General features: G+C 37.2%; 1 protein-coding gene across 1 annotated transcript; it reads right to left on the minus strand.

Moving 5' to 3' along the window:
* Positions 1-329: 329 nt before the first annotated feature.
* Positions 330-14,178, minus strand: LOC131143787 (transcription factor MYB63-like). Its single transcript, XM_058092126.1, has 3 exons — positions 13,988-14,178; positions 1,253-1,382; positions 330-989 (listed from the first exon to the last, which is right to left on the minus strand). The coding sequence occupies exons 1-3, from the start codon at positions 14,124-14,126 to the stop codon at positions 446-448; spliced, it is 813 nt and encodes a 270-aa protein (XP_057948109.1). The 5' UTR covers positions 14,127-14,178; the 3' UTR covers positions 330-445.
* Between the last annotated feature and the right edge of the window lie 1,290 nt (positions 14,179-15,468).

Below are 15,468 nucleotides of genomic sequence, written 5' to 3' on the forward strand. Positions count from 1 at the left end.
AAATAGTATTTTCAAAAATGTTGCACCATTTCAAGAATGTTTATGGAAAATCATAATTCTCTTTAAGTTGTGATGCTTCAAAATTTAAGATTTTCTTTTTAAAAATCCAAGAAACGTTTTTGAGCTCATTTTGAAAATAATTTTTGGGAACCATAGTGGCTTGATCATCCTTTGCTGTAGGTGATATTGACTGCCCAATATGGGCTAGTCAGCCAGTCTAACCTGAGAGTAGGCGTGGTCAACTAGTCCTCTTAGGGTGGTCCATTGTAATCTCATTTCATTTTTATGCAATTTTTAAAAAGTTTAATTTCAAAAAATAAAATAAAATAAAATAAAATAAAATTCATGGGGGAGACATTAACACACGTACAATTGCAGTAACCGTTTTGAGAACGATTACTCATAGGCTTAAGCATGTTTCTTCACCCGAGTGCTCACCATGAGATTAATTAATGGTGGAGCACTGCTGGAAGGGAACTAAATTATCTAGCATGTTCCAGAAATCCAAATCCGATTCCAGTGGGATTTCAAATCCCCCATCTTCTGATGACGACATTAGTGATGTATCTTTGATAATGTGTTCACCAACAGTACTGTTGGAGTTCGTTTGATTTGATTCCACCGTTTGGCAACAAGGCATTTCCATTTCCATTTTTATTTCCATTTTCTCTGACGAAAGCTGCCTTGTTTGCTGGGATTCCACTCGAGGCTTCCCAAGCGCTTCAGCTCCTCCTGTAAGTCCTTTGTATGGCAAGAATGAAGTTGCAGAGGAGGAAGAGGAAGACGGAGAAGAAGACGACGACGAAGAGGAAGTTACATACGAGCATTTCTTCTTCTTCTTCTTCTTATTATTATTATGTTCATCATCCTCATGGGGATGATTAGTATTATTAGCTGAAGCCAGTAATCTTTTCTTCAGATGAGTCTTCCACACATTCTTGATCTCATTATCAGTTCTTCCTGGCAATTGAGATGCTATTTTTGACCACCTGCATGCATATTCATCATCAGTAGTTCATGCATGACCCACCTACTTGCTACTTCAGTAATTGATGGATACATGCATGCGTGAGCAATGCAATGCAATTTGAGCCTTGCACTGAATTAAATTCTTGAAAAATTTAATAAATCTTGAGGTAAAAAGTTGTATTTTAGCTATTTAGTTATATATATATATGCAATGAACTTATAGTGGTGAAAATATTTCATGTAATTGATTAAGACATGAGCAGTATAATATAAAGTATCCTACTTGTTACCCAGAGAATGATGGAGGGTGATTATGGTGTGCTCTTCCTCGGGGGTAAAATTGCCTCTCTTTACGTCAGGCCTTAGGTAATTAATCCATCTCAATCGACAGCTCTTTCCGCATCGCAACAGTCCTACAATTAATTAACCACGTACACATGCACATTAATTTTCACAAATCAAATTAGCTACTGTCAACGTTGGAAAACTTACATTACATCTATATTAATTCATTAATTATATATATATATATATATATTTTAAGGTATATATTGAACAACAATATAACAAAGTACATTGGAATGGAATGCATTGATCGTAGAATGGAATTAGTGTTAAGACAGATCCCAATCTTCCCATAAAGAGTACTCCACAAGATATGCAACTCCGAGATGGTATTGCTCAACAATATTAGCAATTCCATCTAATCCCATAAGATCAGCAACTCCCTAATACACAAGCTAATATTGCTTCATAGATTCAGCCACTCCATATCTCACAAGCTTTTCTACAATCTCAACACCGACACATCCCACAAAACTTGGGCTGAATTGCAAACATGGAGATCTCCCCATAATTACTGTAGATCTTCCCATAATTACTGTACATCTCCTTTATTGTAATCTTCATCTAATTTTTTATATAATATAGGATTGCCCTCATGTTGAGATAAGCAACCACATATTGCCCAAATCAATCTTTTATGATATCAAAGCCTAAATCGGCCAACGCTGTCCTGCTCTTTTTCTCTTTTTTTTTCTCAGCAATTTTTATTTTTTCTCCAATAGCCGCCTCTGCTTCCTCTTGCCCATCTGCTGTCTCACCCTTACCTTTATCAAACCAACAATTTTCTATTTTCAAACTTTCCTGTGATAATTATCTTCTTTCGCATGCTTTGATTGTTCCCTACCTTCAGAGACAACTATTGTTCGGGTTTCTTGATGGGTCCACTTCAGCCCCTCCCAAATTCATCCCCAACAGAACATCGGGTTCCCCTGAATCGTCGTTGATTCTCGATCAGACGTTGTCCACTTGGTTTCAACAAGATTAGTTGTTTCTCCCCACTTTGATTTCCTCTCTGTTAGGGGGAATTTTGGCCCAAGTTATTCTCTTGGAGACCTCTCATGAGGTGTGGGCAGCTTTGGAGAGGATGTTTTCCTCCCAATCCCAAGCCCGGATTATGCAGATCTGTTTTCAACTTTCCTCCCTGAGGAAAGGTTCTCTCTCAGTCTCAAACTACATTCAGAAAAAGAAAACATTGGCTGATACGCTTGTAGCAATTGGATGGCCTCTCTCTGATACTGAAATCATTTGGTATATTATTGGCGGCCTTGGCCTTGAATTTGATTTGGTCACTTCTGTCACCACTTGAATTGATTTGTTGACTTTAGATGATATTTATGGTCATATTTTAAGTTTCGAAGTTCAGTTGGAGCAACATCGCACTCATACATATTTGCACGTTCCCTCTGCCAACATGGCTTCTAGGAATTTCTCCTTTCTAGCTGCTCTCACCATTCCTCAAATGGCTCCACCAACTTAGGCTCTCAGCCCCGCTACAATTCTCACCAACAGAATCGCTACTGTGGTTGTGGCCGTGGGTCTTCCAATAATAACTCTGGTCCTTGGACTGCCTGTCAAGTTTGCGGCAAGCAAGGGCACACTGCACTCCGTTGTTATCGTCATTTTGATCACACTTATCAAGGCGAAACTCAGTAGCCTCTAGATGCATTTGTCGCATCTACTCAGACTTCCGTTGATCCCAACTGGTTTTTTGACACTGAAGCCTGTTAGGAAATTGAATGGGTAGGAACAGTATCACACAGCTAAAATAAGAAATTAAAAAAGATGAATTGACACCAAGATTTACGTGGAAAACCCCCAAACAAATTGAGGGAAAAACCACAAGTAAGAGTAGAAGAAATCCACTATGAAAAATAATGATACAACTTCTCTCAAATTAGGAGAAACTAGAAACACGGGATACAACAAAGATACTTTCTAGGAGAGTACTTGATCTCTCTCTAAAGGTGGAGTTGGAGATGCTTGGGATGGATACAACTTCCTTCACCACCACTTCCTTATTTATAGGGGTTTTGTAAGCCTCTTTTTCAAAGCCATCAAATAAATAGTGTAGCAACCTTTGTAGACTTGTGCAGCCACTAAATGAATAGTACAACCACTAAATGAATAGTGTAGCCATCTTTGTAGACTTGTGCAGCAACCAAATGAATAGTGTAGTCACCATATAAATAGTACAACCACCATATGAATAGTACAGCCCCTATGTTAGACTTTGAATGCTTGAAAAAGACTTTACAATTTAACATTCTCCCACTTAAAGTCATTTTCAAATCCCTTTTTTTTTTTTTCTTTTTTTTTTTTTTCATCCTTTCTAGTCTTGCTAGTTTCATGCCACTTACGTTTCTGTTAAGCCATAAGAGGATCTACTCCATATGAACTTGTCAGTGTTGATTGGTTTTGTCATAACATCTGCGAGGTTATCTTTGGTGTGAATCTTTTGCATGTCAACACTTCCTTCTTCCACAACTTCTCGAACGAAGTGATACTATACTCCGATGTGTTTTGTCTTGGAATGAAAAGCTGGATTCCTTGCACTATGCAAGGCACTCTAACTGTCACAATATAGATAAATTTTCTCTTGACTGTGCCCGAGTTCTTCCAATAGTCTTTTAATCCATATTGCCTCCTTACAAGCCTGCGTAGCTGCCATATATTCAGCTTCAGTCGTAGACAATGCCACAACAGTCTACAACTTTGATACCCAGTTTACTGCTCCTCCTGCAAGAGTAAACACATAACCTGTAGTGGATTTTCTTTTGTCAAGATCACTTGCAAAATCTGAATCAACATATCCCCTGACAATAAATTCTTATCCTTTGTAACATAATGCAGCATCTGAGGTCCCTTTAATGTATCTTAGGACGCTCTTCACAGCATTCCAATGCTCTCTACCAAGATTCGCCATGAACCGACTGACCGTACTAACTGCTTGAGCAATATCTGGTCTTGTACAAATCATAGCATACATTAGGCTTCCCACTGCTGATGCATACGGCACTCGAGACAATTCCATCCTCTCTGCTTCATTGCTAGGACACATACTTGAGGATAATTTATAATTGACAGGAATTAGGGTAGAAATTGGCTTACAATCTTGCATGTTAAAGCGTCACAAGACTTTCTTCAAATAATTCTTTTGAGAAAGCCAAATCTTCTTGTCTTTTCTATCTCGGTTAATTTGTATCCCTAAAATCTTGTTTGCTGGTCCCAAATCCTTCATATCAAACTCCCTAGCCAATTGTGCCTTCAATTCTTGGACTCTTTATTTGTTGGGGCCTACAACCAACATATCATCCACATACAACAATAAAATAATGAAATCATTATTACCAAACCTCTTGTAGTGCGTACAATGGTCTGCACTGAGTCTGTTGTATCTGAGGCTAATTATGAAGGAATCAAATCTCTTGTACCAACATCTTGGCGCCTGCTTTAAACCGTACAGAGATTTGGTTAACCTGCAAACTAAGTTTTCTTTTCCTTTTTCTTCAAAACCTTCTGGTTGGAGCATGTAAATTTCTTCTTCAAGTTCTCCATGAAGAAAAGTAGTTTTCACGTCTAACTGCTCTAGATATAAATCAAACACAGCACACATAGCCAATACAGTTCTGATAGTAGTAAGTCTAACAACTGGAGAAAATATTTCATTAAAGTCAATACCTTCTTTCTGAGCATACCCTTTCACTACCAGTCTTGCACGATATCGTTCCACCTGATCGTTACCATCTCGTTTGATCTTGTAGACCCATTTATTTCCAATGGCTTTACGTCCATGTGGTAATGGAACAAGCTCCCATGTATTATTTTTGTACAAGGCTTCAATTTCTTCCTACATTGCTGTCATCCACAAAGAAACATCAGTGCTACTAGTAGCCTCATAGAAAGTTGATGGCTCTCCATCTTCTGTTAGAAGACAATATGCAGTATTGCTTGCCATGACATAATCTGAGTGCCATGATGGTTTCCTTGTTTCACGTACTGAACGTCGAACTTCTGTATCATTGGCGTCATTTGATTTTTGTTCCTCATGCTCTGGTGCGGCTTCAGAAGAATCTTTATTTTCTTCTATTTGAACAATAGTCGTTTCCGAAGTGCTATTGTTTTCTTTATTTTGCATTTCATTTTCTACAAATATCACATCTCTGCTAACTACGACCTTGCGGGCAGTGGGATCCCACAGGCGATACCCCTTGACTCCGTCAGCATAACCCAAGAATATGCATTTCCTAGACTTTGGGTCTAGTTTAGTTCTTTCCTGGGCATTATACATTACATATGCAGGACATCCAAAAATGTGAAGAGAAGAATATTGGGCTGGCTTACCAATCCACATCTCTATTGGTGTCTTCAAACCAATTGCTGTTGACGGTGATTGATTTATCACATAACAAGCGGTTTTGACTGCTTCAGCCCAGAATGACTTGGCTAGATCTGCAGTCTTCAACATGGCTCTGGTCCTTTCCAATATGGTTCTATTCATCCGCTCTGCTACGCCATTTTGCTAAGGTGTATGCACAATAGTGAACTGCCTTTGAATACCCTCTTGCTTGCAAAATGAAATAAAATTGCCATCTTTATATTCTCCTCCATTATCTGTCCTTAAGCATTTGATTCTCTTTCCAGATTCAAGTTCCACCTGCGCTTTGAATTCTTTGAACACTAGAAACACATCTGACTTCCTCTTGATTGGATACACCCATAATCTCCTGAAGTAGTCATCAATAAATGATACAAAATAATGCGCTCCTCCTATGGATGGAACTGGAGATTCCCATACGTCAGAATGAATCAAGTCTAGAATGTGTTTGCTTCTGGCAGTAGATCTTTCAAATTTTATTCTATGTTGCTTACTTGTAACACAATGCTCACAGGAAGGTAGACTTACTGATTTGAGTCCGGGAAGAAGATTACGTTCTGAAAGAATCTTCAGACCACGTTCAGATATGTGGCCAAGTTTACGATGCCACATTATCGTTGATTCTTCTTGGGTTGATGCAACTGATGCGTCTCCCTGTTGTATAGTATTTCCCAGCAGTGTGTATAGATTTGCCACGATCTTTTCAGCTTTCATCAATACAAGCGCGCCTTTGACAACCTTTAAGATCCCATTTTCAATAAGGGTCTTACAGCTGAGGTCATCTAACTGTCCAAGAGACAATAAATTTTTTTTCAAGCCTTTCACATGTCGTACCCCTTGAATAGTGCGAATTGTACCGTCGTACATCTTCAGTTTAATATTACCAACTCCAGCGATCTCTAAGGCATGATCATTACCCATGAATACTGATCTGCCTAAAACAGGTTCATAAGAGTGGAACCAATCTCGGCGAGAGGTCATGTGCCAAGTTGCTCCTGAATCCATGATCCATACATCAGTAAGTTTCTTACCACCATTAGAGATCGTTTCCGCTTCGCTGTACAGGATTTCGCCATCATTGGAAGTACTCGCAGTGCATCCTTGAGAAGCGTTCTCCTCAAGAGCTTTCCCTGCATTCTTCTTCTTAGGCCAACAATCCTTCGAGATGTGCCCCCCTTTGCCACAGTTGTAGCATTTAAAATTCTTCTTACTCCTTGACTTTGATCTACCATGATTGTGACTCCCACTAGGGCCACGTTCTGTTGATCTTCCTCTTGTCATCGGTAGTGCCTCAACTTGTTGAGAACTGGACGATCTGTCTTCCTTATTTTTGCGTCTGGATTCCTCTTCCAGAACAGCTGCCACAACATCATCAAAGAATAGATTATCTGACTGAATATTATTTGTAATGTTGATGATGAGTTGATCATACGAATCTGGCAGACTTTGGAGTAGAAGCTCCGCTCGTTCGGTTGGCTCAATATTATGGCCTAACGTTGTTAGTTGGGAGAACAACGTATTAAGATTGTTTATGTGGTCCGTAACCGATGTGGACTCACTCATTCGAAGAGAGTAGAGTCGCCTCTTTAAGAAGATCTTATTGTGAAGTGACTTTACCTCATAAAGCTTTGTCAGTGCATCCCAAATTTCTTTTGCTGACTTCTTCTCTACAATGCTTGATAACACTGAATCTGCTAATGCTAGATGAAGATTAGCCACAGCATTGTCGTCCATCTCGCTCCATTTTTTGTTAGTTATCCCTGTTGGTCTGTCTCCAATTGCCGCTAAGCAATTGTCCTTTCTCAGGACCGCTTTCATCTTCAATTTCCAAAGGGAGAAATTACCCCCATTGAACTTCTCAATTTCGTACTTTGCTGCCATTGTAATAGATAAGATCTTCTCCTCCACTAAACCGGCTCCCACTTTTTCACCGTGATCAATACCGTATACGTGAATAGTATCGTAAATGAATGGAACTGTATACTTGAACAAATCTCGTATACGTTCACAATACTGTAAAAGTATCCGGTGACACGTGTGAGTAGTATCCGTGAATAGTAACACCAACCCAAAGGCCCTAACCTAAAGCTCTGATACCACTGTTAGGAAATTGAATGGGTAGGAACAGTATCACACATCTAAAATAAGAAATTAGAAAAGAGGAATTGACACCAAGATTTACGTGGAAAACCCCCAAACAAATTGAGGAAAAAACCACGGGCAAAAGTAGAAGGAATCCACTATGAAAAATAATGATATAACTTCTCTCAAATTAGGAGAAACTAGAAACACGGGCTACAACAGAGATACTTTGTAGGAGAGTACTTGATCTCTTTTTAAAGGTGGAGTTGGAGATGCTTGGGATGGATACAACTTCCTTCACCACCACTTCCCTATTTATAGGGGTTTTGTAAGCCTCTTTTTCAAAGCCGTCAAATGAATAGTGTAGCCACCTTTGTAGACTTGTGCAGCCACTAAATGAATAGTGCAACCACCAAATGAATAGTGTAGCCACCTTTGTAGACTTGTGCAACCACCAAATGAATAGTGTAGCCACCATATAAATAGTACAACCACCATATGAATAGTACAGCCCCTATGTTAGACTTTGAATGCTTGAAAAAGACTTTACAATTTAACAAAGCCAACAATCACTTGACTTCAAACTTCAATAAGCTCATCTTGCAGGCTAATGAATACACTGGTCATGATCTGATTCGCATAGGCAATGGTGCAGGTTTACCCATAAAACATATCGGTTCTTCCACTCTCATTACTCCGTCTCGTAATTTTCATATGAAAAATCTTTTGCATGTCTCCATTGATTAAGAGAATTTTGCTTTCTGTTAGCTAACTTACTCGTGATAATATTGTCTTTTTTGAATTTCATCTGCACTATTTTTGTGTCAAGGATCCAATCTCGGAGAATCTTCTGCTCCAAGGGCTAAATAGAAATGGTTTATACTAGCTTGCTTTCTATACTCCTTCGTGTCGTCTTCTTGGTGCCTTCATCGGAGAATGAGTCCCTCTTGATATCTAGCATCAACGTTTTGGTCACCCTTCCCTTCGTATTGTTCGTCGTATTATTTTTTCCAATAAATTGCATGTTCATGCTAATGAGGCAATTGGAGTTTGTAATTCTTGTCAAATGGAAAAAAGCCACTCTTTGCCATTTTATTTGTCTGTATCTAAATCTCACAGTCCTCTTGATTTAATATTTACAGAAGCCTGGGGACCATCTTCGGTTCCCTCTTGTGATGGTCATCGTTATTATGTATCCTTTTTTGATGATTTTAGTAGACATTTATGGTTGTTTACCATTTCCCATAAATATGATGTGGAACATGTCTCCATCAATTTCAGGCTCAAGTTGAGCATTTTCTTGATCGTAAAATTAAAAGTTTTCAATCTAATTAGGGTGGGGAGTTTCATAGACTTCATCAATATTTCAAGAACACTAGCATTGTGCATCGCATCACTTGTCCCTTCACTTATGAACAAAATGGCACCGTTGAGCGAAAACATCGCCATATTGTTGAAACAGTTCTTGCTCTAATGGCTCATGCCTCTATTCCAACACTTTACTGGGCTAAGGTTTTTCATACTGCTTGTTTCTGAAATAATTGTTTACCATCTCCTGTCATTGATCATGTTTCACCTTTCCAAAAACTCTTCAATGTTGTACCTGATTTTAAATTTTTGTGCACTTTTGGTTGTGCCTGTTGGCCCCATCCGCGACCATATAACTCTCATAAATTGGATTTTCACTCCACCTTATGTGTTTTTCTTGGCTACAGTTTTTTTTCATAAGGGCTATAAATGTTTAGATGTGTCCACCAATCGTCTTTACATTTATCGTAATGTCCATTTTGATGAGTCTCGGTTTCCTTTCACTGATACTCCTATTCCAAATTCATCTTCTTCATCCTATGTATTATTGCCATCTCTTACTAACACATTGCAGGTTCCATATGTTCCTGATGCACCATTACCTACTGGATCTTTGTCTTCACTAGTGCTGTCATCTAGCCCCATCGTGGATCCTACATCTGAGTCTCCATCAATTGTGTCATTTGCCTCTCAATCTATGCAACCTGAAGCCCTTTTGCCTATTCCTTCTCATCCCATGCGAACAAGGCTTCGAGATAACATTTGTCAACCCAAAGTTCACATAGATGGCACCGTTCCATATTCCTATCATGCACTTGTTGCCTCTATGGAACCACAAACAATGGAGCCCACATGCTTTTCTAGGGTAGTCAAATGTCTAGTTTCGAGAGAAGCCATGGACCTAGAATTTGATGCCCTACTACGAAACCACACTTAGTCACTCGTTCCTTCTACACTGGCTATGAATGTTATTGGTTGTAAATGGGTCTTTAAAATCAAGAGACATGCGGATGGTTCAATTGAGCGTCATAAAGCAAGATTAGTTGTGAAAGGCTTCAAGCAACAACATTGCATTGATTATGATAAAACATTTAGCTCGGTCATCAATCCTCAGACCATCCGTCTAGTGCTTTTTATGGCCATGTCTTGAGGTTGGCCCATTCGTCAAGTTGACATTTAGAATGCATTTCTTCATGGGCTCCTTGATGAAATTGTCTACATGTCACAACCACTAAGGTTTGTTCACCCTCAGTGTCCTAAGCATGTGTGTCAACTTCATAAGTCTCTTTATGGTCTCAAGCAGGCTCCTCGGGTCTGGTTTTCTCACTTGAGTTCTTGCCTTCTTGAACTTGCTTTCGAGGCTTCCAAAGTGGAAAGTTCCTTAGTTATGCTTCATGGCTCTCACGCTGCAATTTTTGTTTTGATTTTATGTTGATGATATATTGATCACGACATCTCATTCATCTGCCATTGATTCCCTATTGTCATCACTAAAATTTGATTATGCAGTGAAGGATTTAGGCACCTTACATTATTTCCTTGGCATTGAGGACAACTATACTTCTGGCGGTCTACATCTCAGCTAACATCATTATATTCAAGGTCTTCTTAAACACACCAACATGTCTCTAGCTAAAGCTGTAGCTTTTCCTCTCTCTCTCTCTCTCTCTCTCTCTCTCTCTCTCTCTCTCTCTCTCTCTCTCTCTCTCTCTCTCTCTCTCTCTCTCCATCTTCCCCACTCTCTGAGTTTGATAGGGATACCTTTGAGGATCCTACTTTGTTTCGAAGCACCGTTGGGTCACTTCAGTATATGCTTCTCACTCAGCTAGATTTGGATTATGCTGTTAATTGTGTTTGCCTATTTATGCATCACCCCATTGTCAATCATTAGTCTGCTATCAAATGCATTTTTGCGCTACCTCTAGCACACATCTTCCCATGGTCTCTTACTCAAATCGGGCTCTTCTCCACTTCTTCATGCCTTCACGGATGTAGATTGGGCTAGTTATCCTAATGATTGTCGCTCCACTAGTGGTTATTTGGTTTATTTTGAATCCAAATTGATTTCATGGAGTTCTCACAAGCAAGCTACCGTTGCTCAGTCCAACACTAAAGTAGAATACAAGGTTTTAGCTAATGCCACGACAAAATTGATTTGGCTAAAAGGGTTGATTAAGGACCTTCGTATTTTTTTTGCCTCATGCCCCAGTATTATGGTGTGATAATATTGGGGCTACATATTTATCCGTTAATCCAATTTTCACTCTAGAACCAAACCTATGGCCATTGATTTTCACTTTGTTTGTGAACGTGTTGCTCACGGTGAACTCCATGTTTTTTTTATATCTAGTAAAGACCAGCCTGTTGATATCCTCACTAAGCCTTTGATAACAGCTCTGTTTTCTCTATTGCGTGACAAGCTCAACGTGTCTGCCTCCCTATTAAGCTTGTAGGGGTGTGTTAGGACAGATCCCAATCTTCCCATAAAGAGTCTCCACAAGATCAGCAACTCCCTAATCGACGAGATAATATTTCTCCACAATATTAGCAATTCCATCTAATCCCACAAGATCAGCAACTCCCTAATACACGAGCTAATATTGCTCCACAGATTCAGCCACTCCATATCTCATAGGTTGTTCCACAATCTCAACACCGACACATCCCACAATACTTGGGCTGAATTGAAAACATAGAGATCTTCCCATAATTACTGCAGTTCTTCCCATAATTACTATACATCTCCTTTATTGTAATCTTCATCCAATTTTGTATATAATATACAACTGCCCTCATGTTGAGATAAGCAACCACATATTACCCAAATCAATCTTCTAATTAGAAATTACATATATGGAAAATAGATAAAATTATAAACATCAATTCTATATTGTTCCATTCCATTTCTTGTGTACTAAACAAATCATAAGAAAAATCAGATAAAAAAAATAAACACATAGAAGTTGAAGAAAAGGTATGTCAAATATTCAATCATACCTTTTCTTCCACTCAGGCATGATAATTTTGTAGTATTGAAGACAATGCTCGGAATGATAAAGTCAGGAGAGTCAAGTTTAAGGGGTGATGTTGAAAATTAAACTTGATGTAGCTACCACCACCAACCCTAGCCAATTTTGTTAAATTGGTGAGTTGCAGTGGAGACATCGGAAGCCACCTCCACCAACTAGCCCACCTCTGTTAAAGTTAATCTCCACATACTATTCCCATCCATTGCTATATATATGAAGATGTGTGTGTGTGTGTGTGTAATATATGTGGTGTAGAAGAGGGAGAGTAACTAGTGAGAGAAGAAATTGTATTTTGAGAATTCTTTGTAATGTTTTTTTTAGATTATTTAATGAAATCGAAGAGTGTTTGTGTGCGATTGAGCGTTTCCTCACTGAGTTCAATCACAACCAGTGATTGAGTGAGTCCCCTCCTCCCATAAAAGATAACCCTTCACATATGGGCATAACTAGCTGTTAACACACACCTGTTAGAAATATGCACCTTTTAAAAATAAGGATAAAATTGTAAATAACAAAAGAGAAAAAGGTTACATTTTTTTTTTAACACATACCTAGACTAGTTTCAACTTTAAATTTGATTTTTTTTTAATTAAGACAATTCACAAAATTATATATATAATTATATATATAATTTAGACAACATTATGTAGAGACTTGACTACATAATATATATATATATATATATATATATAAAATATTAAACTAAATACTATTAAAAATAAAAAACTTTCTAATATAATTAAAAATTTTAAAAATCGATCATTAATTATGTATAGAATTAGATTTTCATTCATAAAATTAAAATTGAATTTATTGATTTCACTTTTTTTTCACTTTTTTTTTTTTAATAATGATCAAATATGAAAAAGTAGTTTTTTAGACTCTTTTTTTTTTTTTGGCTTTCACTTCCTAATTTTCAAGTTCCAAACAATGTTATAGAGAAGAAAGGTAAATGAAATATGAAATAAAGTTATATGCAATCGGGATAATGGGTTTGTTCCTCTATTCTTTTCTACTTAAATATTAACGTATTATTTCAAATGAAAAGATGAAACAATTTAACCAAGAAAGTCTTAAATTTACGGCCTAAGCCACCCTTAGTGGTATTAAATGCATGGCTAATTTAGGCCATATTCTTTGCATGTAATTAATAATGACATACAAGCTATATTGATTTTAATTGCGGTGGTTTTCTATGCATTTATTTGGAGCCATAAATATTTATTATTTTGTAATTAATAACATCAAAATCAGTTAATAGAGTTGACAATAATGACAAGGAAAATATACAATTAATTACCTACCTTTATTTTATAGAAATACAAATTTGTCTTATGTAATAAGTACATTAGACTGCTACATAAGATATTTGACACTCATTATATTTTTATACATATGTTTTCGATAAAAAAAAAATTTAATTTTATTCTACAAAATATTTTTAAAAATTGCATTAGATGAACTTCACTTTCATAGCCTAAAAATTCTTGGTAGCACAGGATGATATGACAAATGACAATCTTGCAATTACTGGCATATACATAGCGAGAAAGAAAGTCAAGATTTGTGGATTCTTCATTAGAAATTGTATTAGGATCGGATAGTCAAGATTTGGCTTGTGTTCAGTGAGCACATATTGGATGTACACTAGTAATTGTAAATTTGTTCAATATATTCAATATTTGAATCTTAAAAAGTTCGCTTGCAGCATCAAAAAATGAGAGAGAGAGAGAGAGAGAGAGAGAGAGAGAGAGAGAGCTGCTTGTTTTGGGAGAGCCCTCCAGTTTTCATGGCCATGCTTTTGAATAAAGGAAAAAAATTAGAGAGAGAGAGAGAGAGAGAGAAAGAGAGAGAGAGAGAGAGAGAGAGAGAGAGAGACCTGCTTGTTTTGGGAGAGCCCTCCAGTTTTCATGGCCATGCTTTTGAATAAAGGTGATGAGCCTTAGATCTTCTGCAGGGCTCCATGGACCTCTCTTCACCTCATTCTTATCACAACATGGTGCACGTCCCCTTCTCATCTCTCTCTCTTGAAATGATTTTTAGCTTTCAGATTGATGTGCTCCCTATATATATGGGTCTCCTATTTGGAGAGAGCAAGAAGAGCACGACACTAATATATATAATGTCACCATTCAGCATGAGATGATATAGGGACTCCGGTGCAATAATATATTAATTAAAAGATTCCAAAGTGAAGGATTTTTTTAATATTTAATATTTATCTGATTTATTCATTTTTAGTTTAATACTTTTCCTTTTCTTAATGCTAGACACAAGTAGAGGTGCATAATTTCTCCTAATTGATACATACATACATACATACATTAATTAATAATAATATTTTATGGGATTAGTCGAGTGTACAAAGGGTCTCAGATACCATAATTTAGAAAAAAAAATATTTTGTGGGGTTATCCAAATCAGAATGTATAAATTTTGGTACATTCCTAAGAGAAAGCATGTTTTAATATTTCTAAAGTTACTATATTAGCTAACCACTCAATTAGAGGAGCTAGTTAGGCGATCTTGGCCATCCGTGTTGGCATCCAAACCCGCTGTGTTAGTGAATGGTTTAGATACAATTGGAGGTCGATGGATCTCCAAAGTGAAATTGGATGACAGTTAGATCAAATTAGAGCCATTGGTTGGAAGGAATAGAGATGACATCATCAACCATTAGTATCACATCATCATTAACAAAATTAATTTCTAACACTACAAAAAATAAGGTTATTAGTGACCGTTTTAACTGTCACTAATAATCCAAGACCATCACTAATACTTATTAGTTAAATTTTAGTGATTATTAGTGACGGTTTTAAATTAGTCAGTAAATCTAAGGTGACTAATACTTATTAGTGACAAATTCTAAAATCGTCACTAGTAATGGAGTATTAGTGACAGTTTTATTTCGTCACTAAAAGTCTAAGATCGTCACTATAAATTTTACATTTTCTCGATTCAAAATCAATACTAAAGCTCAAGTATTAGTAATGGTTTTGGAACCATCACTAATTCTACCCCTATTAGTGACAGTTTGAAAACCGTCACTAATGCTCACCAGCGCAACTATTAGTGACGGTTTAAGAACCATCACTAATAGGGGTAGAATTAGCGACCGTTTCAAAACTGTCACTAATACTTTGTAGATTTTGTTATTAGTGACGGTTTTCAAACCATCGCTAATGCTTTAAAATAAATAATTTTTTTTTTATTTCATTCATTAATTCCTGTAAAAACATGTAATTACATTTTAGCATACATAATGTCGTGATGTCCCGGGTGCGAGGGTGCCCTGGGGTGGCGAACTAAAAATGTATGTTTAATTTTCAGAAAAATTGAAATTGGTTGGAGTCGCCA

This window comes from Malania oleifera, chromosome 12, assembly GCF_029873635.1.
Source record: "Malania oleifera isolate guangnan ecotype guangnan chromosome 12, ASM2987363v1, whole genome shotgun sequence".
Taxonomy (NCBI): Eukaryota; Viridiplantae; Streptophyta; class Magnoliopsida; order Santalales; family Ximeniaceae; genus Malania; species Malania oleifera.

What these genes read in the sequence shown, in the direction of transcription:
- LOC131143787 (XM_058092126.1), bottom strand. Translation starts at nt 14,126, where the DNA reads ATGAGAAGGGGACGTGCACCATGTTGTGATAAGAATGAGGTGAAGAGA. An exon ending in GGCTCTCCCAAAACAAGCAG is followed by an intron (nt 1,383 to 13,987) that starts GTCTCTCTCTCT and finishes AATTAATTGTAG; the next exon opens with GACTGTTGCGATGCGGAAAG. An exon ending in CATCATTCTCTGGGTAACAA is followed by an intron (nt 990 to 1,252) that starts GTAGGATACTTT and finishes ATATGCATGCAG; the next exon opens with GTGGTCAAAAATAGCATCTC.